General features: G+C 40.3%; 1 protein-coding gene across 1 annotated transcript; it reads right to left on the bottom strand.

Annotated features, from left to right (window-relative positions):
• tasp1 (taspase, threonine aspartase, 1) lies at nucleotides 1–25,606 on the bottom strand. Its single transcript, XM_080480981.1, has 14 exons — nucleotides 25,408–25,606; nucleotides 24,325–24,523; nucleotides 24,116–24,183; nucleotides 21,370–21,438; nucleotides 20,271–20,391; nucleotides 19,603–19,687; nucleotides 19,446–19,525; nucleotides 19,166–19,272; nucleotides 16,507–16,626; nucleotides 15,076–15,154; nucleotides 10,699–10,809; nucleotides 9,129–9,236; nucleotides 8,240–8,313; nucleotides 1–1,411 (listed from the first exon to the last, which is right to left on the bottom strand). The coding sequence occupies exons 2-14, from the start codon at nucleotides 24,479–24,481 to the stop codon at nucleotides 1,319–1,321; spliced, it is 1,272 nt and encodes a 423-aa protein (XP_080337107.1). The 5' UTR covers nucleotides 24,482–24,523; nucleotides 25,408–25,606; the 3' UTR covers nucleotides 1–1,318.
• Between the last annotated feature and the right edge of the window lie 481 nt (nucleotides 25,607–26,087).

Genomic DNA, 26,087 nt, shown 5'->3' with positions numbered 1-26,087 from the left:
CGGAGATGTAGCAACGTAGATTTTAATTTGTATTTCAAGCACGGTATAGAGCGGCGCACATAGGATTTTCATAGCTTATAAGATTTTATATTAGCTGTATTTTCAAATAAAGAATAAAAAAGCGTTTACTGTGGTTTCTGTTGGGACTGTGATTCCTACTAAATAAGGAAAAAGCTAAATCTGAGAAGTTGATCGTCCCAACAAAAGTCTCAAATCAGACTTTCGTCTTTTCAAGTACAATTATCAGAAGCACCATTTCATGGGCTTGACGCATACGTTAAGTCTTTCGTTGTATGTTGTTGGAGGTTTTTTTTTTAACAAGAAAATACAAATCTCTGTGAATGGGGCTGTACAAATATAAACTATGATTTGATTTACATGACTAACAGTCCTGCTTGGTGGCTGGGTTAAATGCTGCTACCTGAGCACTATATATGTATGTATAAGCTTCACTCTGGAAGAAGAACAGAAAGTGGCTTCCAGCTTCTTTGTGTACATGCAGGAGATATGTGATCACATTTCAAAACAAAAAGCAAAGCGTCCTATGGTGGGAAGATAAAACTCATCATGAACCTACGATGCACAATATGCTACATTGTACAATGTGCAGGAGGAGCAGTAACAGCATGTGTGTATGTGGAAGTCAGCCTGCACGCATTACCGCTGAACAATTGCCTTTCCCATCACTGTTTAAATTTCACAGCTACAAATTCTTCACTCAGAACAAAACAAAATTGACAGGGAGGCTTTCCATAAGGTGCATTTTGATATATTGATAAGGATGGGAAAGGAATTTAAACTATGGCCTCACGTTTGAAATTCCTTGAAGTTTGAAAACAGTCGCATCTGTTCAGTAATACAACATCCACCCTGTTTCCTTGAATCATAGCTCATATACAAAAAGAATCATGCCACTTCTAATAAGGAGAGTAACAAAAATGAAAGAAAACAACAACAACAAAAAAAAAACATCAAGGCAATGGTGCATCAAGTGTAGTCCAAGTGACACCGAGGGGGATTTAAGAGGGGCATAGTGTACATGCTGGAGGCAGACAGTGGCAACAGGAAGTCTTGTAAGTGCACTAAGTAGAAGCTCACACTCCTCCCTCCTTCCTGGACACCTGTTAAAACAGCCACAGCTTATTACTTCTGGCATCACAAAGGCTCTGAGGAGGTGTGTGTGTGTGTGTGTGTGTGTGTGTGTGTGTGTGTGTGTGTGTGTGTGTGTGTGTGTGTGTGTGTGTGTGTGTGTGTGTGTGTGTGTGTGTGTGTGTGTGTGTGTATTGCTGAAGGAGCCCAGAAGGAGGGAGAATGGTGTTCACTCCACAACAGCCATCAGCCGACACACCCCTCCCTCGATGGCCAGAGACTGTCCAGGAACCGTCCCTGGTGGTAATCTGGATATGTGTGTCTGCAGGCAGTGAAAAGAGACACAATTAGAAAAACATGAATCCAGAGCAACCAGCAGTGCATCTCTGTAAGACTTGGCAAATATTGATATTGATGTGCAAATCATTATTACATTTTCCTTGCGAGCAATAACGGAGGATACAATAAGAATCAAATGGGCATACAAGAGGAGTAGTTGAGTACATTTACTTCAACAGGTTTTCAAACAGTGTTTGAGGAATACAACTGTCAGTTATAAACTAGGTGTGATTGGTAAAACATGCATAGAGGAGGTTAAAATGAAAGGACATAATTGTTAAAAAACAAACAAACATCCTAAATAATAATAAATGAATGAGGGATTATATAGCCAACACTGAGTTGCTCCCTGGTTATAAGGGCGTAATATCAATGTCGTCTTAGCATTTTATCTCTCTTGTTAATAATTCAAAGGCCATTCTTTAAAAGTTGGTGCGACACGACACTCACTCAAACCGATTTGTTTGTTGTCATTATTGTGACTTCAAATATCAGTACTAGCGGGTGTTGCTTTCTCAGTTTGATTAAAATATATGAGATGTTGAGAACTTCAAAATGTGATCAAATCCTGCGTCAAGTCGAAGCAGCCCAAATATCATAGCAATTCCCTAGACTTGTGACAAATTCTGTGTTGCCTTGCAAATAAGTTTGATAGCAAAAACCATTTGAGCCAAGTTACTTCTGGAAGTAGTCTGATGGTGAAACTACAAAGTCTGCCGTTAATGATTTAGTCCAAAGAGTTCATGGACTAAGTGCAGAGTCCATGGCCAACACACAAAGCCCCATAACACCCCTGCAACCCTCCTGCAGATTTCTATTATGACCCAGGTGGTTTGGGTTGCCCAGAGAATCTGTTCTGCCTGAGAGTACACAGCTCCTTGGTGTTGTGGGGGCAGCCCTAAGCCACAACCACAATTTATGTTTTTAACTGCAGGGTTTGTAAATAGATATGTTGTCAAGAAAGGTTGATTACACGCGTGCGATGGAGGTAAATACAATGTGGCTCGAGGAAATGAGAGCACCGCTGCTGTTGGCATCACGATCCTGCACCTCTGAAGTCCTGAGCTGCTAAGTCAGTATTTGAAGAGAGCCGGCGTGAATGGGGAAAGAGAACAAGCTGCCAGTGTTTTGAGCAGAGACAGAGAGACGGAAGAAGAGGAGGAGGAGGAAGAGGAGGGAAGGGACAAACACAGCTGTGAAGACAGGAGTGATACTTCCACCGCCGGATCAAAGGTGACCAACCCTCCATGTGCCAATAATGGCTGTCATTCTCCTTCCCCTCGTTTGCTCTCTCCTCAGAGGGTAACACTGGCTCACACCACTGAATTGACTTGACATCACTCCACCAGGATCGAGAGTCTACTGGCCATTTTTTTTTTTTTTTTTGCAGATCCTTAAGACCCTGAGGGCAACTGTCACTACAGTGGGACAACAGCCAGACAAGGCCATGCACACATGGCAACACTCTGAGAGGCTATTACGCCTGCAGTGCACATTTCTGGGTTCATCCTCTTCCCTTCATCTTCAGAGGATGAGGTTAAGGAAAGGCCTTGGTGAAACTGTTCTGAGAGAAGGTCCATAGCTGAGTCATAATCAACTAATGGTGACATGGTGAATGTTTTTCCTTTTGAAGTTTGCATGCCAGAGGGAAAGAGCTCAGCAATGTCGTTTTAAGTCCCTCCCGCCATAAATATGCAGCTGAAAATACACTTCTTGAGTCCCATTTCCAGCGAGCTGTACGACACTGGATAATACACAGTCCCAAGTCTAACTCTTCCATTCAGCCTTATGCCATATGTTAAGGCCTTCATTTACTTTTAGGCTGACAGGATGGACGGCATGAGTGAGTAAGCAGGAAGAGTCAAAGGCGACTAAATCCTACGAGTGTGCAATTACACCACCACAGTGCTAAGAGCATCACACGCTATGGGGCTGGTGCATAACAGCAGGTTACAGGGACAGAGTGGTGAGGACAAGTAGTTCTTCAGGCGGGGGAAATCCATCAACCGATATAAAAGACCTAAAAATAACAATAAAGCATGCAAATTAAAAGTTCAAATGTAGTTTTTGGGTCTGTGGTAGTCTGTAGACAGTTTCAGGTGACAAAACACTTTACGGAAATACTGTGTGTTGTGGTTTCTTGCAGTTTAATCAAAAACAGGTGGCTGTTTATATTCGACATGGCAGTGTCAAATATTGCAGAAGAATAATTGTTGATGAAGTTTGTTGAATAAATGAGTTTGGAGCAAATTGCTTCTCTTTGGTCGCCTCCACCGCACAGTTCAAGCAGCGAGAGGCTGGCGTCAAATGACCCATTTTTGACGTTACGTTGCAGCAGCAAAGTTGAAGTGAGAGGCTTCAATGCAAAACAATCATTTATTTTGTTTGACTGTTAACCAGAAGCAACTCAAATGTGCCTAATTGGAAGTATTACGGAGATGGTGCTGTTATTAGCGGGATACTACTGAGCTGTGCTCAACACTTAAACTGAACCATAGTCTGATTGTGCAAGTCTCAGTAAGCAGGCAATTCATTTAATAACCGTTTAAGATTTCAGTGGGTGAAAATGACTACAAATTATAATCGTCACTTCAAACACTGCAATTATCTCAACATTTCACAAGGGATTTCTTGTCATTTTTCTAACTGCCTGCTATTGGGTGCAAGCAGCTTCACACAGAATCTGAGCTCAATGTAGTTTTTGAATACGTCGTCGACCCGACGTCCACGTTTACAGAAACGGCACGTACAAATGACAAATTCAGTGAGTGAGGTTAAAAAAAAAGAAAAAAAGTTAAAGAATTTCAAGTTATATGATAGCTGAGCTACATACAAGGACAAAATGAAGACATGCAAACCTACACTGAGCCTGTTGTCAGCCTGTTAGCCTCTGACTGAAGTAACCACATGACAGGACTACGACCGAGTCAAAATATACCATGAAAGACACAGATCCATTGTATCTGTGGGAGAAAAACAACATTCTTGGGTGATATGAATGTGTTTAGGAGCACGAGAAGCCGCACGTTAACGCCACCCTGTCGACCCAAGGATAAATTTAGCGTCCTGACTAGGCCGTTGTGTTTGTGTTGTGGTTTTCACATTCTTTTCTTGCAAAATAAAATCTGAACAAACATGCTATTTATTCTTTTTGGAAAATGGATAATAAAAACAGCGTGTCACGTAATAAAAGACATTTGTCATTTGATATACAAAGCAGACAATGACCAGGCCTGCGCTGTATGCCACGTGATTTTCTCCGGCGTTACGCAATTTGAGGAGGAAAAATCTTTATAGTGGTAATGATGTCCAGGAGTAGGAAACTGAGCCATGGCGGTGGTGTTTTGGAGCCTCCATTGCTCTTTCATCTGTCCAATCACGACAATCATAAAACAATAGTCTAACTGTTTCAGAAGTGCCGCCACTGGCTTGTCCATGCAGCTTTGTGTAGCTCTGTAAAACATAGCTTGATGTTTTGATGTCAGTCCAGTGCAAACACAGGTGAGTGCGTGAGTAAAACCAGATGTTCTCTCTCTGCAGCCCTGCTGCTATTTTACAGTTTAATGTCAAAAGGATTAGGATACAGACTCAACTTTCCTCAGAAACAACATCTGACTGAAGAGAAGAGAAACCGTGAGGCTACCCAACATCGGGCATCAAATCCAACATTTCTGACTTGGCTCCTGCATGTTTCAATGTCTTCCACATTGGTCCCTCAAATACATGTATGAGCACATTTTAGAAGAAGGAGCAGAGTTGCTAGAACAGAAAGACTGACCTCTGTCCTAAATACTCGAGCTACTGTGTAGCTGCCCTTTCATGTTCTTATCAGTGAGAAACAGTGGGAGATGGACTCTGGCTGGTAAGAAATGCCCAAGCTAATAGGAATGGCAGGAATGTCTGTAGAAGAGCAGCTGAGGCTGTGGATGCCGGATGCCTCTGGCTCCATATGCTTTGTAATCTCTGCCGCCGACTGACTGCACAGAAGTATTTGCACATGCTCGAATCTGGATGAAATGGTCAAGCAATCGATAAAGTGCACCAGGGGTCCTTGTCACGTTTCCACGAGCGAGGATTTCTGACAACACAGTCAAGAAAGTTCCCCCTCGAATGCTTCATTCAAAGTCAAAGACAAAGATTTTGCAGGACTAAAGTTTCCTTGCCAAAAACTTCCCCATTTTTTAATACAACAAATTACCCACACATTTGGGAAGACTGCCTCAGTTGACAGGGTGGGCTGTCTTCCAACCCCAAATCTGGCAGTACCATCCACCATTTTAACCTCTGTGCTCTCCGAACACCTTGCACGGTTTGTGTGAGCTTATGTGATTGTGTGAACAAATGAATGAGAGTGACAGATTGTATAAAGCCCATTTAAACTGCTCAAGTAATAAAACATGCTACAAATATGTTCCCTGTACCATAAAGGCTGTAGACATACAAAAAGCCACATCCTTCACCTCTATCGCAGACAGACCACAGCAGACACGACTGAAGCTTGGTCATGTTTGAGTTCCCATCTCCAGCTTTCTGAACGGCACCACAAAATGTGCCCTGAGGAATCCTTCAATGAACAAGATGTATGAAGTGAGCAGAGGCCAGCTGGAGGTGAATGGGTTGCTTAGCACCCAGTCTGACGGCATGAAGGACACAGCAGCCAGCTGCACGGGTGCACAGATGGCAAGGCAGGGGCACATCAGAGCTTCGGTGTGTCAGTGCTGCTACTAGCTACTCAATCTCCGCTGGAGCAGCGTGAGGTTTGGTGGTGCAGCTGCGCTCTTGGCTGCTCTCTCCAATATCACTGTGTCACCAACTGCCCCTCAGGAGGAAGTGGATACCCTCCCTTGAGACGTCCAGAAACCACTACTGACAGATGATATTCTTGGATCCTCACCCACTGAGCACATTAATTTTGCATACATATCTTAATAAAGTGATGTTGGGTGACGAGTTCACCACAATAAATATTTATAGGTACTTTAGTGACTCCGTGATACTCACATCCAAGATACTTCTGTGGCTTAGTTTTACTTTTAGCCTGCACGTGGTTGAACCAATTAAGATTTAAAGTAGTGCCACTTCATTACACTCGAGTCAAACAAGCTTGTTATCACATCCATTAATCAATACAGAAATGCAATGAAGCTCAGGATGTACAATAGATTTTCAACCCACATTCATGAACATGTGCCGTGCAGCTGTCATTTTGTTTCACATCGTTTACCTGTTTAAATTGTGATAACCATTGTTATAAAGTCTATTTCACTCAAATGACAAGATTGTTATACTTTATGCCTCTGAAGGTGAGCAGTACACAGAGCAAGAATATAAGAATCACTAAAACTGTTGCAGTGTTTAGTATTGTCGGACATGCTTTTGGGAGTTCCCTGAAACCTCCAACTTTCCCAATGGGAAGCTAACAGTAGGACAGTGTTCGAATGGATTTTGCTCAAAGACAAAGTCGAACCTTTCCCAACTCCCAGTTACTCCTACATGCAGCATTATTCCCAGTATACCCCCATTAGTGGTCTGAGCAATCAAACATTGTTTTGTTATTAAGAAATATAACACACCTTCTTACTCACCATAGAAAATATATAAATATGATTGTTATTTAAATGATTACACTTACATCCCAATAACATAGCAGTTTGCATTGTATTATCAAATGATGTTGCATGCTCACAGTGAGGCAACTTGCGTATTAAAAATACTCTGCTTTACTAAATCTCCAGTTATGCACATGTAATACAACAATGCAAACAGAACTTGATGAGTGAAAGTACACTGTTCACTGTGTTACGCTCATGGCTGTGCCTGCACGCTCACATTCCACCCCAAACCCCAATACACAGAGCGCATCTGACAAATATGCAGATTGATACCGATATCCCCAGTGAAGCATGACTTTCAGTAAACTTTATGCTACTTTGGGACCAGGTAGTGGCCGGGGGGGGGGGGGGGGGGGGGGGGGGGTGATGAGAGAGTGAGACCATGAGAGAGAGGGGCGGGGTGGGGACAAACTGCAAACACTTTGAAATCTGAACCACACTTGAATAACAGTTCCTTCTCTTCATATCCTCGTACAGAGTGACAGAGATACATTAGGCAAACAAATCAAGGCCACATCATGTTAAGGAGCAACGTAAACTGGCTAAAATCATATAATTCATCTGTTACTACTAGTATAGCATGACAACAATATATTATTCACCCTGACAAAATGTATATCGACGTAAAAGTGTTTTTTATCTGACTAATCTAATCAGTAATTCTGCCAGTTAATGGCTGTAAATTAGTACAGGCCCCCACAGACTGTAAGTTAACAATAATAATAAACATCATCATACTTTATTAATCCCTTGGGGAAATTGCTTAAAAGGTTACTTGAAATTGTATTTATAGCTATGTACCTCAAACCTAAAATCTGCCTTGCTCTTATCTGTTCTTAGTAGTTATTGGATCTCAGTTCTTTTGTTAGTTTTTATATATCGGTGAATATGTTGGTGTACTTGTATTATTCATCTTAGCAGACAGGAACTCCACAAGAAAAAAGCACATTGGTTATGCTTTTTAAATTTCAGTAGTTTATTATTTTCATTTAGCTAATATTTTTTTTAATTTCATCTATGTTCTTGTGTAACCTGCATATTTAGTGTATTCAATTAGCGTATTTAATGTTTAGTATCTTTATCTGTAAGTGACATCCATCCATCATCTCATGAATCTAGAGAACAAATAAAAATAAGCAAAGAGGAGTGTGAAGAAGGAGTGTGTGAAGCTTTGGTTACCATGCTGGTCATAAACTCACCTTAGCTTTACTATCTTGAGCCGACATGTATCCAACGCACATGCTCTCCGTGGTGTGGCTCCATAAGAACTCCACTGTGAATAAACCCACATAAAAATGTTAACACAGAAAGTTATTTACCGTAAGCACACACACATATATAGACTTCAGGATGTAAAGAAGCCTTGTGACTGTAGAGGAATTTCTGCAGGTGAGTCATGAACTAAGAAACTGTGAGCGGGCCCATGATCGTGAAAAAATAGGCCTGGCAGCAGCGAAAACTACCGAGCAAAGCTGAATTGGGAAAACCCAATTCCAAAAACCTAACAGCCCAGTTCATAAACCGCATCAAACTGGGCCCAGATATCAGCAGGTCACTATCACATGGAAACATTTTACTATACAAGCTGACATAATGGGGAATATATACCCCAACTCATGAGCAGTTTAAATTTGTGCTCAATGTCTATGCATGTAAAACCAAACGGGCCAAAGAGCACAGAGAGTGAACTCAGCTGTAAAGACATGTGGGATACATTTTTAGAGAACCTCAGACTGAGTGGAATTCCACGACAAGAGCTGTGCAAAGAGAAGGAACCATTTCAGCAGCTCCAGGTAGAGAAACCAGATCCATCAATACAATCAGCCCAACAGGGCCGCATTAAGAAAGCCTCCACTTGTCCGAAGATTAGTGGTTGATTCCACAGTGGGAGGTCTTCGTTTAAATCGGAGATGAAGGGTGTGAAACCAGAGCCTGATTGTGCGAGGTAAAACACGGACCACCTGCAAGGACAGCCACTGTGTCTCCTCCCCTCATCGATTAAATAAAAGATTGATCCATATTCACAGCCAAGGCTTTGCTGACCATCATCTGTGGCATTGAGGACGATCACACATGAAGGCGTCTTACCCAGAATACCCTGAATATTTTGAGATGGCTGAGCTTCTACACATCTGCAGCACCGCAAGACAATTACTCCACCCAAAACACGATCTTCACTGGCCAGAAAAGGGGAGCCTGGACACACAGAGAAAACAAAACATGTGTGATGAATAAACATAAACATTAGGGGGTTCTCCTTAACAACAAAAAATAAATGTCTTAACTCTATAGGGAAATGAATAAGGGCAGAAAATGGAAAATTAAATAAAATACAACTCCACTAGTAAATAAATGCAATCTAGAACCTTTTAAGTAAAGTTTTTTTTCCCTTTTCCTGTTAAAAAAAACAAAACAAAAAAATGACAATGAAAAGATTACCAACAAAATAGCAATAAGGTGTCTTTTAGTTTCCTTTCACACAAAAAACTGAAATAAATTCCAATTCGAACAGTTTTCAAGCACTTCCACTGAATTTCAGAAGTGGAAAAACTTGAATGAGGTGTTGTGTATGAAGAAAAAAAAAAACTTGGATAGGGTGATCAGTGTGGTGCAATAAAAGAAAAAAAAAAAAAAGGGTGCTGGTTTGGAAAAGAACAAACTATAAACAGCATGTCTTGAAATGTCCCGACACAGCAACAAGGAAAAGGGAAAAATCGGAGCCAATTGGTGCATTTGATGGAAACGTGCCGGAGCGCCACTGTTTCTTTTGTTGCATTTCACACAGATTCTGGCCTCATGTTGTAATGTTTCCATCACACCATAAAACACTTTTCTTTGGAGGTTCATTGGACTACATTCACAGAAATGATGGATTTTCGTTCAACATTTGCAAAAAGGTTACGATTTCCTGTCGTAAACGTATAGCAAATTAAATCAATTCAATTGCAAAATGCATCAAGTGGTGAACTGTTCATTTTCAATAATCGAAAACTATTTCGAGTATGGATCAGTTTCTCACATCCTTAATGGATGTGACCTAAAATGTAGCACAAAATGCAGATGCAGAGGAGGTGGAAGGTCTCACTGAGCTTCCATGATACATTTAAGTCCTGGACGTGACCAAGAATGTTCCTGCTCAGGTCGTATTTTTCATACTTAAACATCTTGGTCGGTCTTCATTCGGCGTGACAGATATCCTGCATGAAGCCAAACTGGGACGGAGCAAAGGCCACAGCAGGGGCAGAAACTACCACATGGTTGCACATTTCCTTTCTTCTTCTCTTCTGGGCTATCCCAGTGGTCACCGAGACACAGCAGACACACTTAACAAGACTTTCTAAAAGTGACCACTTCAAAAAAAAAAAAAGAAAAAAAAAAAAGACATCTGCGCATAAACTTTCAAGAAAACAATCGTGTTCTCCAAAATTATTTGCGGGTGTCAGCTGTGATGTGTGAAGCATTTGAAGGTCAGAGCAAAGAGAGCCATAAATCAAACGCTGTCTCGCCTCATCCTGTTATTTCCAGCAGCAGTGCTCATGCCGTGCGTTACGCAGCATCTGTTTGTTTCATTTTATCAGCGCGTTTGTCACAGACGCGCTCTTGGCCCGACAAACCTGCGAAAAAGGAGCGGCAATCAGGCTACATGCAGGTGACTCACTGATGAACTTGTTTTGCATAGCCTCCAGCAGAGCTTGGTGAGCATCTTCAGACTGCATGGCGGCAGAGCATTCCCGCGCCAGCATCGTGCGAATCAGATGCTCTCCACAGCCTGGAAAAAAAAAAACAACAACAACACACAGGCGACAATTGTGTTAAATTACAGAGAGTTGTAAGCGCCAGAAGTTCAAACCACCATGGCACATACAATATACATACACAACTGTGTCAATGACAATTTGAGCAGAAACCCAATACGATAACATCGTTGTCAAGTTCTTCGCACACTCAATGTTAAGTTTTGAACCTTTCAATAATGTGGCAAATATCAATGTCCTCCATACGTACCTACATAATAAAGCCCCTCATGTTTGAAGTGAGTCTGGAGTTCCAAGTAGTTTTTCAGGCCCATGAAGTATCTCATGGAAATTTTACAATATGAATCTTAATTTGGACAAAGTGCTTTTTTCTGTCCGTGGAATCAATATGTGGGGATTTCTGAACTGGATCAATAACACATTAAAATAATAGAGGTTTCCTTTCAAACTGAAAAGACAAGAGATATCAGTCATTTCAATCATGAAGAATTTAGTGCTTCCTAATAATATGTGTATATTGTGTTTTGTATTTTTTCATTGTTTGGACTTTGCACTGTGTTTTTGCTTCAGTCAGGGCTAATGTTGAACTTCAGGTTAGACTTTCTGTGTGGAGTTTGCATGTTTTCCCTGTGCAAGGATGGACTTCCTCCCACAGTACAAAAAAAACATGCGTTTAGTGACTTTTGGTGAAGGTGATTAGGTGTAGTTATCTGCCTCTGTGTCTTTCCCTGTGATGCACTGACGGCCTGTTAATGTTGTATCTCAACCATAGTCCAGGAAAATCACCTGTTGATTATTTGATGAAGAAAATGCTGAAAAGCTCAGCATGAAATGAAAGTTCCCAACAGTTTTCCTGGATAATAAAATGTGTTGATATGACCACTTTTTTAATGGACCTGCCAATTAGGTTACACAATGCAAAATGTATAATATAAAAGTTTTTAATGGTTACAATACTAAACACCTCAACACTACAGCACATTTTTTAAGTCTAATTAAGCTTCATTATTTCAGTTCGGTTTGACTTACAGCTGCCTTGCTCAAGGGCACACTGACAGTAATTGCAGGAGGAGGGTTTGCGTTACAATTTTCCTTGGCCAAATCTCAGCCGGTCTGAGAATTTGAAACAACAAACCACCCACTAATAATTCCACTTGTGTAAACGCTAAGATCAAGCTGGCGTTCTGTGCGACTGCAGGAAAACACGCACACGTGTAACATGTGAACAGCACCATTACACGTTTATACATCTTTAACTTTAGTTGTTACTGCAATGGCCATTAAAAAAAAAAGTTATTTATTGTAAGGCTCAACAGCACAAACATAAAATATGATTTATACTTTGGAGTACAAACCAGTACAAACTTTTTTTATTAGACCGCTGCACAACAGGGGAGTTAGGAGTGGTAGGTGTGTATGCAAAATGGAAGAACAGAATGTACATAAATAAAACTGCAGTGGAGTCATTGCTTTAATTAAAAACATATCAGCATTTTATTACAGTGGAAGATAATTCCCTTGAATTCATTTACATGAAATCTGAGAATTGCAGGCAGGAGGTTGACTCCAGTTAACAACTAAATCTCTCTGATGTTGTTGATTCACGCCGCATGCCGTAAACAGCCCAGAGATGAAAACCAAGCATTTAGTGAAGCATTCAGGGAAACCAGAAACCATAAAAGACATGAGCATCCTGCACAGTGTCCTACCTTCTTCTACACAACTTCCTAATCAAAGCATAGCAGGTGTCCTTTATTGTGCAACAGAGAATAAGATGCTTATTGCCTCAGAGCCTCGCTGTTTCCTAGGAAAGATACATATGCTCACTGTGTGCTGATACATTTTTGCAAAATGTATGTTTTTTTTCCTCGAGAAAAAGAAAAAACCCCAAAACAAAACCTGAAAGTACGAACTAAACACATCTGGCAAAAGATCCTGTGAAAACCCATAAAGGCGGAATAATATGGCCTCATTGTTTCTGTAAACACAAATGGAGCCTCATAAAATATCAGGTAACTACAACAGAACTGAATGCAGGTTAGTAACTGTGGAGACAAAAAAGCCTGGTGCCATTTGAAGTCTTTCTTTAAAAAAGAAAATTTGAATTAAAATTGGAAAACACAAAAGTGTGCCTTGTGTACTTTGCAGACTACAAACCTGAGAGAAAGTGGAAGCTTAAATGTGGCTTAATTCAAACTGAAAAAGAAGACCTGGGCAGTGTGAAAAACCCGCAGCAACCAGAGTTTGCACTGATAGTTGTGGGTTGCTTTCCAAATGGCTGCCGCAAAGTGGATGCCAGCTGAAGCAGTGAGATGAAGATCCACAAATTACAACACTGATGAGTCGTGAAGGGCTTGAGTGGGGAGGTGGGGGTGTGTGGAGTGAGCCGGCAAAGTGGTGGAGTAAAGGAAAGAAAGAGTGACATGTACGGTGAAGGTCGTGGTCCTCGTGTCGGGATGAAAATGACTGGTTTTTTTTTCCTGCTTCTTTTGATGGAAACGCCTTTCATGTTCGGAAATTAAAAACAGGTGTTGCACTGGAACACACATTATGTTTCTCCAAAGCCATGAGGCCGCCGTTCTTTTTTTTCCTGTGACATCAAAGCAAAACCACAATATAGGAAGACAGGGCGACGCGAAAAAACATACGGCGAAACATCCACAGCATACTACCCGCATAATTAATACAATTAAACTAAAGCTGGACGGATGTGTTGAATCGACTCTGGTCAGGTCGAATTTATTAAAAGACCTTCATACAAAAACTGCTATCTTGTGTATGAATAAGAGCAGTAAATCTAAATAAAAAGTGATACATTGTCGTTTGCATGCTTTGAAATGTAACAGAAAACTGCAAAAACACACAGGTTTTTTTTGAGGAGTCCAGATGCATCATTAAGTTTGTTATTTCAGTTTTTGCTTTTTTTCCACCTTCATAAATGTCTGCAAATGATAGAGATCATGCATTGAAGTGAGTTTCAACACAGTGCACAAAGCTGGCTGTATCAGTATGCATAACTGAAAGTTTTTTTTTTCCTGACAGATCAGACCAGCTCTTCTGCCCTGAGACGCATTAGGATACAGATACACATCAAAAGGGTTTTAATGTTACCCAGAAGCCATGTCGCAGATGCATCGCAGAAGCTGTATAACTTGTCCACCGCTCATTCAAAACCAGACAGCTCAAAACCAGAAATATTGCCTTCAGCTAAAAGAGGCACACGTCCTTTTTTTTTTGGAAACAACGATGGTTGAGTTGTATATAATGTCCAAATATGTTCAAGAAGAATGACGCTCCTTTCCAAGGGGGCAGAACAGTCCTGACAGGGAATGATGTCCTTGTCCAAATAGCAGTCTCAGTTTAAGCCTTTAACGTATGTTTGAAGTCATGTAAAGCTAATTTAACCCTTTATTGGGCAAGAAAACATATTTGGAAATGTAGCCGTGCCAAAGATTGATGTCTTACCCGACGGTGCACCAGATTGATGCGGCTATACAGAGAAAAGCAATGAAAGGAGTCCTGCCTATAAGATGTACTTTTGACCAATTTACCAATTCTCATTCAGACGAACCGCAGGCTTTTACCCAGGAGATCGGGGATCACACCTCCACCCTCGGTACTGGAAGATGACCTGATCTGACAACTGCCACCTTCTAGTGCAAGTAACAGTAGGTTTATGTTTAAAGAATCCTCAAATGACTCCAGCAAGTCCAAGTTTGGTTGCTTTTTTCGCAGAGCAGTGTTACTCAACAGCTTAGAAGAGATGCCAATAAGATTATATAACATATCCCATGAATCCTGATTAGAGACGTTTAATGCCATTCAAATGAATGATGTTGCTCAGTTTTACATGCCTTCAAAAGACTTTATTATGAAAAAATAAAAACGCAATATAGCAGGCACCAAAATAACAAGCTGCATCCAGATGACTGCAGTCTGCAAAATGTCACCAGCCTCACGCTGCTCTCCCAACAGGTGTCCCATGTCAAATGTCATTTCAAATCCAAAGAGCTTTGCAATGCACCTGGCATGCAGCTGACTAACAAAGCATAAAGTATGATGAGTCAATCAGTCGAGGAAGTGACTGATGAGAATCACTCAGCAGAACAGTTGGAGGTCATTGGAAAGTATTGTCGGGCTTTCTGTGGTTTGCTCCCGGCGACTGACTCATATTGTCTTCAAAACAAAAGGCATGCTTGTGGTGAACGGCGACAGCCGTGCAAAACGCCACACGGGCACACAAGAGGACAAAGTGGACTGTGGAGAGTGTGCTGGTATACCTGAGGTACTCACTGCTGTTGAGTAAGGGTTCATATTACAGGCATTTTCAGCCCAGCAGCCACATCCGTAATGAGCAGCCTGAGAAAACGCAGAAAAACAAAATGTTTTGAATGAATGCATGCATGCATGGGAAAAATTACAATTATGACACAATATTGAATACTGGCATCGAACAAGCTGGAAAAAAAACAATTATGTGGGTTTAACCGCACTGGAAAAACATGCCATATTCTGGTCTCTGCTGCAATGAGGTGCAGCTTCAACTAACGTTACAAGTGCTAATTAGGTTAATCCAATAAATTGCACGGATTCAATCTTTCTTTTAGCCTCACGTTGGTGTTGTTCCCCATTAAACTACTTTTAATAGATTCTCATTACCTCCCATAGCTGCTAGAAGTTCCTGTAAAGAAATGTTTAAGGGAACTTTTATTAACATTACAAATTAGGGCCAGGAATATGAGTAAGTGCTTGTGCAGTAGGTTGCCTCATTAGTCTTGATGCTCTGCACTGAAAAGTCACAGCTGCTTACTGATTCTATGGGGGGGGGTTTCCAGGCACATGGATCAGGTGGTGTCTGACCACTGGAGGGCATCAGAACTCATAAGCACGCAGCCCTGGCACTTTCCTCATAATAGGTTTCCATGTGTACTTCTAGACACCTGGTAACTAAAGGAAAATCCAACACAGGATGTATTTTTGACACCTGTCACTTCCTCACATCTCAAACTATTTAATCCAGTGTATTATCAAACTACAACGCTAGATGATGCAAACATATAAGCCGGATGTGTCTAAAGTAAAGAAAGCGCTCGGTGACATGAATATAATAAAGTTTCCCTTTCTCTTATGATGCCCATCAAATCCAGAAAATGCAAAGCAACTCTCTGATCTAGTTGCTAACTAGTTTAGCGGGACAAAACTGGAGAAGCTGCAAATCATGTGTTTTCGTTGTGCAAGAATCATTTTTCTTATGAGCGCTCAGAATGTTACCTTTAGAAAATGCGGAGGCTAAATATACATACGTAAGCATCTCAGCCATATATTTGAACAAGCGAGCTCTACATAGTACAGTAGGTAGAGTTCTGCTTCCAGATAAGTTGTCAGTGATGAAAACCTGGTCAAGCATTACCACATGTACATTTAAACTTTTTGCTGAAAAAATCAGCTGTTCCCTTTAGTAGTGAAGTATTGTCATGCAAAGATTTTAAATGTAAAAAAGAAAATATATAAATAAAAGTGTTAATATCTTGAGAAGGTCGTGATACCATCTGCAGGTGACTTGCAAACGCTCACTCAAACAAATTTTACCTGTGCGTGCGATTGAGCTACATGAGGGAACAATCACGACAAAGTAGTTCAACAATGGGGAAGTTGCAGAGGGGAAAACACTATTGAGAGGCATGATAAGAGACTTTGATATGAATCATTACCTGGCCCACCCTGCCGGGATGTTTCATCGCCAGGCCTCCACTGGACACCGCTGCCGCTACGTTCCCTTCCAGGTCCACCACAACAGCTCCGACTGTGTCGAGGCACCCGGAGCCATTTTCCTAGAGACAAATAGTCAGACGCCACATCGAGAAACAATCATCAATATCATGTCAAAGTAAATATATCACGGGAAAAGATTAAAACATTAACTTTTGCACCGCTGACACCATGTCATGTGCGACCGAGAAAACTTTTGAAAATAAATAAAAGTACGGCATGAATTCATGAATCAAAGGTTGTCTAATTTCACAAAAGTGTGCTGGTATAATTTTAATCAGCTGCTTCCTTTGCTGATTGCAGTTTGCATTAGAAGTGATTTGTTTTCGAACCATCATGAGTCAGACTGCATGATAAATAGAGTTCTACAGGGTAAATGTGCAAATTGGCATAATGATGCATAATCAGGACTCTGCTTCTACCAGAAACTGAAGATCTTGATTAAACCCTGGACTAAAAGGGAGGAAGGGGAGAGGGGAAAAAAAAAAAAAACAACAACAACAATGGAACAGCGTTTCTCATCTATCGTAGGCTCTGCAAAATCAGCCGGCTTCTGAGGCCAAACGGGACCAGAGCCAGCTATTACGAAATGCTGCAAAGACCTTCCTGTCAGACTATATGAGTGTCTATAAAGGAAAAATAATGGTTGTAAAACTTGAAGGGCACCTCTGGAATTATGCTGATATGCTTTAGGTTTCCCTAAACAACACTGGCAATATACAATCATGAGACAGGTGTCAGTGTTGCAATAAAAAAAAGAAAAAAGAAGAAGAGGAAGAATAGAGAGTTTAGTACTTGGCAAAAAGAAAGATAGAGCAGCACAAAAAGAACGCTGCATGAAAATTAAAACCAGGTTGCAGTAACATTTTTTGGTTGGGGCCAATCTCTAATAGCCGTTTTGTAAGAAAATGAGGTTATTTCCTTTCCACTGACTCCGTGGCTGAAGAAAATTAAAGATAAGGTAAAACACCCCCTAAACTCTGCACATGGCAAGTGTGTGAACGGTCAATGTGGGAGCATTAGTAAAGTCCAAACCCCTCTATACAAGCCCAGCTGCACCGAGCGGTCACACAGTCATCTTAAACAGGTGAAGCAATACTGCAAAGAAGACGGATGGAAACACCCCACGCAATCTTTTGAACAATAATTATGCCAATTAACAATTTGACACCAATATCAATCACGGGATGATAAATCATTTGAATCAACAAACGGTCCGTCTTAGTTGTTAGTGAATCTCGTGACGAATGCTTTATGATTATTGAGAACTGATTAACCCGAGTCAACCTTAAAAACATTCCAATGTTGGTGATAATTTACATACTTTATAAATCACAAGTGAACCAGGAACAACATTCCCACCCTGTCCCCATGAGCTCAGAGCAGAACGACTGTGCTCTCAGCTCAGCGCGCCGTGAGCTCACTCTCCAGTTGCGCTGCTCAGGACTCTGAAACTCTAACTCACTGACTCATGTCAGCGCTCTAATCCTTTCTTGGAACCGTCTGTGCAGCCTGCTAATGCCATTTCCTTTGATAACCCTGTGAGAGCGTGAGATCATAACTGACAGGATAGATCTTATATCAGGGCTGTTGAGTCGTACATGGGCTTCCTTGTTTAAAAAAAAAAAAAAAAGAAGAAAAAAACTACATATTATTCCATTTGAAGCTTTCTGACTTTTAAATTCAGTTTGATGTCACACATCCCGGTGTAAGACTACAGATTATCTTAGATTTCTGATAGCCTGACAAATGAAGCATATCAATGAAGAAATACATTTTCATTCATTTCTACTTCTGAATTAAGCATGTAAGACTTGTTCGTTCTCTGCTAGAGGAACCACATGCTCTCACTCTGCTGGACCCCGTCACCTTCTTTGGTCTTACGTACGCAGTATTGTTTCACATGCATGTAGTTTCAGCTCTTTCTTTCTCACGTCATGTTCTGTATTCTACTCCTTCTGTCCCTTTTCTCATTCTGTGACAAGGGCCTTTATTAATTTGTGGGGAAAACATTTGGAACAGTTGTGGAAAAATACTTTGGTAAAAGTAAAAGTTCAACTTTCATTCATTAAAGTTTTTATTTCTAATTACAGTAATTGATACTTAATATCTTTTTTACGTTATCTTTGTGAAGGATATTGGCTGGGTGGGAGGGAGGGGGTCACATGTGCATACAGAGATTAGAACTATTGTTTTTATAGTACTTTTAAATGTGGATACGGCTTCATTAATTGCAGGGACATAAGTGATGCTTCAACTCGTATCACAGTTTTGAGTCAAAGTTGAGTCAATCATTTTCTAAATAAAAACATAAACAAAAACAGGAAGTCCTGGAAGCTTCAGCTTGGAGAGCTCATCAACAGATGCTTTGAACCTTTTCCTGACACACAGAATCCTCATCCATAGAGTTTAAAACAGTTAATGAGCCAGTTTCGAGAAAGTACAGTTATTCGTTTTCAAATGTTAAAAAAATAAGTAAGTCAACTCATGATGGGCTGCATGTGATGAACATCACCTTTCAATAAACAGGAAGAGATCCATTCTCACTGAAGTGGTGCACTATTTATCGAACATGTTTTGAAGGGATGACATAAAACTCACAGTTTCACTTGATTGTCGCCTTTTCTTTGTCTGATTATGTCCTGCGTCCATTTTCTCCGCCAGTTCCATCTTTCGCTTGTTCCTCTTGTATGCCGATAAACTGAACTCTGGTTGGAGTGAAAAAAAATATTCTTATTGTAAGACATCAACGTAACTTCAAACATGTCTTGTAAAATCCTTTTGGTGACATAAATTGGATCAGTAAAATATGCACTTATGTGGTTTGTTTGTTTATTTATATTTCAATGTATATTTGTAAATCCAAAGCCTCAGTACTCACTGGTAGCCATTTTATCTGAAGGGCACGGTGGTATACCATGGCTGACTGCCCAATCATGTGCTCCTCGCCCCACCAGAAAGCTGAGGAAAAGACGAAAAGTGTAACCACTGCATATAAACACATCCAATTTCCATGAATGAATGAGCATGGTAATCACCAGGGTGGTATTCTGCCAGCTGAAAGCTTCCCTTTCTGGGCTTCACTCAGCAGACGGTTTGCGACTAAGACTGGGTTCCTAATACCTGAGGGACAGTAGTATAGAGTAAAATCAAATCCAGGAAGTGCAGCGTGGTTACATTTTGCCACAGAGTGAATCGATCTTTCAATTAAGAGAGACATCCTTAAAATGAAAGCATGAGAGAGCCTCTTGGAAGCCGCTTTGTTTTCAGGCTATTTATACACAACTCAGTGAATACTGAGACATTACGAAAAAAAAACAACAACATCAAAACTTGGCAGGTACTCATTTAGAAATCTAAGCCAACCAGAATTTCCCTCATAATACACAAATTATATGGTTAACATCATGCAGATGTGGTGCTAAAATAACATTTGTCTTTTGGACTAAATGTTAAACACAGGCTTTCACCACCTGCCTGCAATGAATCACAAATTCTTATAAAAAAAAAAATAAAAAATACTGAAAGCTTTCAAAAAAACCGAAGGACCAAACACAACGCTTCCTACAGATCAACCACATTTCTTGATTTTCCTCCAAATTAAGTAGCTGGTCTCCATTGTCAGGATTTTTGAGATAGAGGAAAGTAATTCAACATACAATAAATCATACAATAAAGACTTATTCATGTGACCGTCAACACTCACCACCTATCGCTCCTACGGCGCCAAAATGCAGTGACTTTCCATCCATGATGCTGGCATCACATTCGATTTCTCCCGACAAATTGAGGTTGGAGCCGGTGCCAGCGTTTGTAAAGGGAGAGTCCTGAGAGCAGTTGAAACAAGCAAAGCTTAGACTAAAATAAAAACAGTGATGAACCCTACTGTCCGTAATATGATGGTGGAGGAAAAACTCAGACTTTGCTCTGGTGTACAATAATAGCATATAGTGTCCCATGTGCTCTTATTTTTTTTTTTTATATCAGAAGACTTAGATTAACAACAGTTGTGAATGGGTTTTGTTAAATACTACAGAAGAGCTCTGTTAATGATGATATTTAACAATATTTTCTTACACAACAAAGTGGGAAAAGTTGCTGCTAGCATTCTCCAAACTTTCAATCACACTCAACAAGACGTCGATTGTCTTCAGCCCAGATTATGACAGAAACTCGGGCATATGGCATAATGACCCTGGCATCGATATGAGACTTTTCAAATTTCCCATAATTCTAGTTGAGCTGGACTGTTAAGTTTAAGCCAATGTGGCTAAACAAGCTTCACCTCATCTGTGCTTTGATCAGTTGGAAAGACTGTGACAATGTAGAAAACATTTAGTCAGAATATAAGACAATGAGTACTTCAGACTAATAGCTCCCAGCTACTTATTGCCTTTATTGCTGCATTAGCTTCACTTCCTAATGAGAATACTTCGCTGTGATTTGCATGCAAGTGTGTACAATCCCCATCTGCCTTTTTCTGCATATTTTGAAACAGTACAGAGTTCATGAGAGTCACTGCTCTTTATTCCAGCCTGAGCTTGAAGAAATTCATCTCTTGCATCATTCAACAGGATGTGCGCACATGCATCACAAGCTGGAGCAGACTGAAGCTGTTTTGGATAAACACATACACATGCTGAACTGCAGTTCTTGTCCTCACTCAAAGGTTTTTGGATGTTGTTTTGTTTCTTTTGGGACAGAAAAATAAAGATTCACCTGATTTATACAAGGCGTTACTTATTACTTAGGTTAATAAACGGCCGGAGATGGAATGAGAGAAGATGACCAGAAAGAGAACAAACCTCGAGTTCAACCAGTGCTGCGGTCACTGCTTCCACTGCGAGCGCCCCAGCTTTGAGCTGATCCACAGCCTGAAACAGATACACTGAATGACTCCAATTGACTGTTTACTGTTGTTTCCAATTTTATACTTAATCACAACAAACTACAATGACAAACAGAAGCAAAGTCAATATTTCCTGATAGATATGTGTTTATTGCAACTATTTACTGCCTGTAGTTGTTGACATTCCAAAGTTAGATGTCTTAAAGCCTAAAGAATCAAACCTTTACAATTTTTAATTTTGGAAATGAACAGCAATGGTAATCATTATGTCTCTAGTGTAAGTGTTAATCATGTTAAATTAGTAAATTCAGCAAGAAAACAATTTCTACCCACAATTAAAGAAAATATATAAAAATTTTAAAGAAAACTTTATTGGCAAATATCTAAAATGTTGTAACAGGGTAAGAAATGAGGTATATTGTTGAAAACTGTATCCTTAGGGAGCAGGCACACCACCTTAACCTTCTCACACTCTTCTTATTGGCAAAGCTACGGCGTGGCTTTTCAGCAGTGAGGGAGGAAGAAACAATGAGTGAAACTAAATATGAGCGCACTTTGGAAAAGAACCCGCTTTGAGATGCCAAAGAACAAAGACTTCCCCTCTGTGAGCAAACGATCTTAATACAGCCAAATGAAATCTGGAAGGACTTCAAAATACAGCCATTAAAGAGCTTGAGTAGTACAGCCAAAACACACATTGGAAACCTGCTGAAAAACATACGCAATGACAGCTGTTTTCAGACAAGCCCAGTGTGACCTGGTCCATTTGCACAAACCTCAAAGATCTCCATCTGAAAAGCTGAAGATGAATCCGAATAAAGTTTGGAGAACACTCCAACTATCAGGTGAGGCTGGTAATAAGATAAATTAAGACCTTCTTGACCTCTTCTGAAGCTGTGCTGTATGAAAGTATTCACATAAAGCATGCACAATTCAATAGCCACAGAATAAATCCTCTGTGTGGGTTTTCTCCAGGTACTCTGATTTCCTCCCACTGCCCAACTGCTGCATTTCAACACGTCTGCACACGTGTCTCCATTTGTCCTGTGATGGACCAGTGACCTATCGAGGATGTAGCCTGCCATCACCAGTCAGTGTTGGATAGAGTGCTATCGATGCACTGATAAGGAGAAAGAGGCTGAGGATAGAGCAAACAGGCATGAGGAGAAGAAGAGGGGCTGTGAAGAAGCTCATGGATGCACTGAGGGAGGATGTGCAGGGGTGATTGCTGCGAGGAGACTGAGGAAAGGAAGAGGGTGATCTCCTGTGGCAATCCCAGGGAAAGGAGAGATTTGTTACTGAACCAGAGAAAATTACCAAAAGGGAACTCTAAACTGAGCTCATGGTATAAACACAATTTTACTGATAAAAATGCATCTAGAATATTTACTCTACTTGAATCTAACGGGGGGGGGAATAGGAGTCTAATCAGAAAGGCTCAGTGCTAAGATGTTATTATTCTGTACAACTACATTTTTATATAGTGAAGCAACATTCCCTGAATGTGTGGGTGAAGGTAGTACAGAGGCATGTATTGAAAGTGCAATTTTTTTAAATTGAATTTAAAGTATGAGTCCAATTTCAATTCCTAATTAATCAACCAACCAACCAACCAACTAACAAAGCTAGTTAAAATGGCTGAATCTTTGTAAAAAGTAAAGAAGAGGAGTCGAATATTTTGTAAAAGAATACAAATCGGTGCAACGAGACAAGAATAGTCAGCGTCAGTCCAACATTGAAAAGGCATATTGCCATAGTACGGTAACATTTGTCCCATGGGAGTTTCACAAAAAAAAAAAATCTAAAATAAAAGTGCATGTCTCATAATACACAAACTGTGTTTTAGACAGGCATTTGACTATAAAAATCAAGTTCTTTTTGTACATATCCAAAGTCCCGTTCGAAACACTGTAGGACATTGATTAAATAATTTCCTCCTGGGATCACTTAAGTATTCTGATTAGAATATTCAAAGACTAGCCAAAATTATTCAGATTCACAAAATTGAGTGGTGAAAATCAATGTAATTCTCAAAAAGCTTTTTCAAACATAACTTTCGTAGTTTTTTTTCCTCACTGCATTCAAAATTGAAGTACTATGGGGACTCCAACGTCAAACTGTCTACAAGTGTGAATCTGTGTGGTTAGAAGTTTCCCTCTGTTAGTCCTGGTGATCTGTTCAAATCTGCAAGGCCTTAGTCTGGATCAAGCAGATGTACATAACAGACAGATGCATTTGTTTATATTTACATTTTAAGCAAAGTTCAAAGTTCATTTGTTTTTTTAAAATATGAAAATGTAAAAATTCAATCAATACAGACAGGTCAAAAACTCCAGAAGAACTGAAGGAAGTTGTGAGGGACAGAGACGTGTGCGCCCAGCCCCATATGGACTCAGCAGGAACAAAGATGGATGGATGGATGGATGGATGGATGGATGGATGGATGGATGGATGGATGGATGAACCATCCATCCATCCATCCATCCATCCATCCATCCATCCATCCATCCATCCATCCATCTTTGTTCCTGCTGAGTCCATATGGACTCAGCAGGAACAAAGATGGATGGATGGATGGATGGATGGATGAACCCCCCCCCCCCCCCCCCCCCCCCCCCGAGAAAAACATGTGTACTCATGTGTACTTTCAGTACATTATTGTTCTTGGACACACACAGTGCGGATACATAAAGCACACTTACTCGTTGACATGCCCTTTTGCACACGTGTTTGTACTCCTTGGCTTTCGATTCAGAATGGTATCCTGCACCTGAAAATGAATTGCCAAAATAAACAAATCAATAGAGGATTGACCATTTCATTACCCGATTGTGTTTTATGGATGAGCCATGTGCAATCAGAAGTCTCTATAATGACCAGACATCATGAAAATGATGATGCGTGCACCTACCTGCATGCACCAAAACAAATCCACCCACGCTTCTTGGCTTCAGATTGTTAATGGACTCCTGTTTCCAGGTGTTGGCGAGGGGAGAGGCGGGCTGCTGTTCTACAGCAGAATTCATTGGACTTTCCATAACCCCTGCATAACTTGACATGCCTATCATTGCCAATGAGACAAAGGCAAGTCAGTCATTGTGGTGGCACACCTGTAGGAGGAAAGTGGATGGAAGTGTTACTGCCGATGGAAATATTACAGGACAAAGACATTCTGAAAATTCAGTAGGGCATTTACAAAGAAAGTGTTGTAACTTACATAACAATCACACACCATAGTTTATTTTATAATGGCACTACTATGTCTTCTGCTTGGTGTCTTGCTCTCTCAATTCTTTGCAAATTATTTGTTGATATTTGGTATATACAGTATGTATCTGTTTAAATGAACCTAATAGTAGTAGTTTACCTGATATATGCAAGAGCAACTGAAAATGTGTATTTCTTTCAAAATCCAAAAATGATCTATCTTTCTAGCTAATGAAGAAAGAAGGTATTAAATCTCGTCACATCATAATAGCATGGGCATACATTGTTTTGAGTTTTTTTTTATATATATAAGATACATAGGCAACTAATGCTGTTATGCGTGCAATTAAGTAATGAAATTGAACATTAAGTACCGAGTGAACTTATAACCCCTTGATTATTGATCACTAATTAGTTTTTCTCCATTACGAAACAATGTGCCGAAATAAATCGGTGAACTGATTTAAGTATATCATTTCAGCCGAAGAGCAGTTGTCACAGTAATCCTCTATTTAGATGTAGCCCACAATGCTACTGACAAGAATCAAAGCTCTCAAGTTCCAGAAACACATCACCAACCTCGTAACAGAGGTTTACCTTTTCCACAACTTTATAAATCATTGGACATGTCAGTTTACAGTTGCTAAGCATACGTCAAGTCGTTTTCTGTTGTGTACATTGATGAAAGACAGACAAAAAAGCACTTTGTGTCAAGAGAGCAGTTCTGTGTTCGTTAGCCTGTTAGCCGAAAGCTAGTTTCCCCATCAACAAAACAATCCCAACTTACAGTCTTTCCTCCTTTGCTACCGGCGATACGACTGCCTTCTGATCACGACGTTATCCGGCATGTGTTTTAAAGACATGGGCAGCAGCTGAACGCACACGATTAACCGAGACAAACTTTACTGTCACACATTTCCACCCTCCTGTGCTACAGCAGCTAAAGTGGAACACACAAGCACTTCCTGGTTCAGATACACGTTGCTAAGGAAGTGCGTGCACGGCGCTCCACGTGATGAACGTCAACAAAATAATGTTGACGTCACTGAGGAGCCAAATAGTGGAATTTCACGAGGAATGTTGATGTTATAGTACTTACGAAATAAATAAACTAAATTAATGAATGAATAAATAAATAATTAAATAAATAAATAAATAAAATTAATTTATTGTCATTGTATGTCACATATGATGAAATTACAGTTGTTCCCTTTAAGCATCAACATACAGTGTAAAAAGTAGACACACTGTAAACATAATATAAATATATGAATATAAAGTGTGTACACATAAGACAAATTATAAGGTAACTTGAAACATGATTGCATGTGATGAAGATATAAGAACACTAATGCCCAGATCCGTGTTTATTTAATGATCTGATAGCCAAACACTTCAAACAGGTGATGGGCAGAGTGAAAGAGGGGTCTTTGAGGATGGACGTGGTTCTTCTCAAGCATCTGAAGC

The sequence above is a fragment of the Lipophrys pholis genome (genome assembly GCF_963383615.2).
Source record: "Lipophrys pholis genome assembly, chromosome: 15".
Classification (NCBI taxonomy): domain Eukaryota; kingdom Metazoa; phylum Chordata; class Actinopteri; order Blenniiformes; family Blenniidae; genus Lipophrys; species Lipophrys pholis.
The sequence above is the reverse complement of the archived record's forward strand: the minus strand, read 5'-3'. Positions and strand labels throughout refer to the sequence as shown.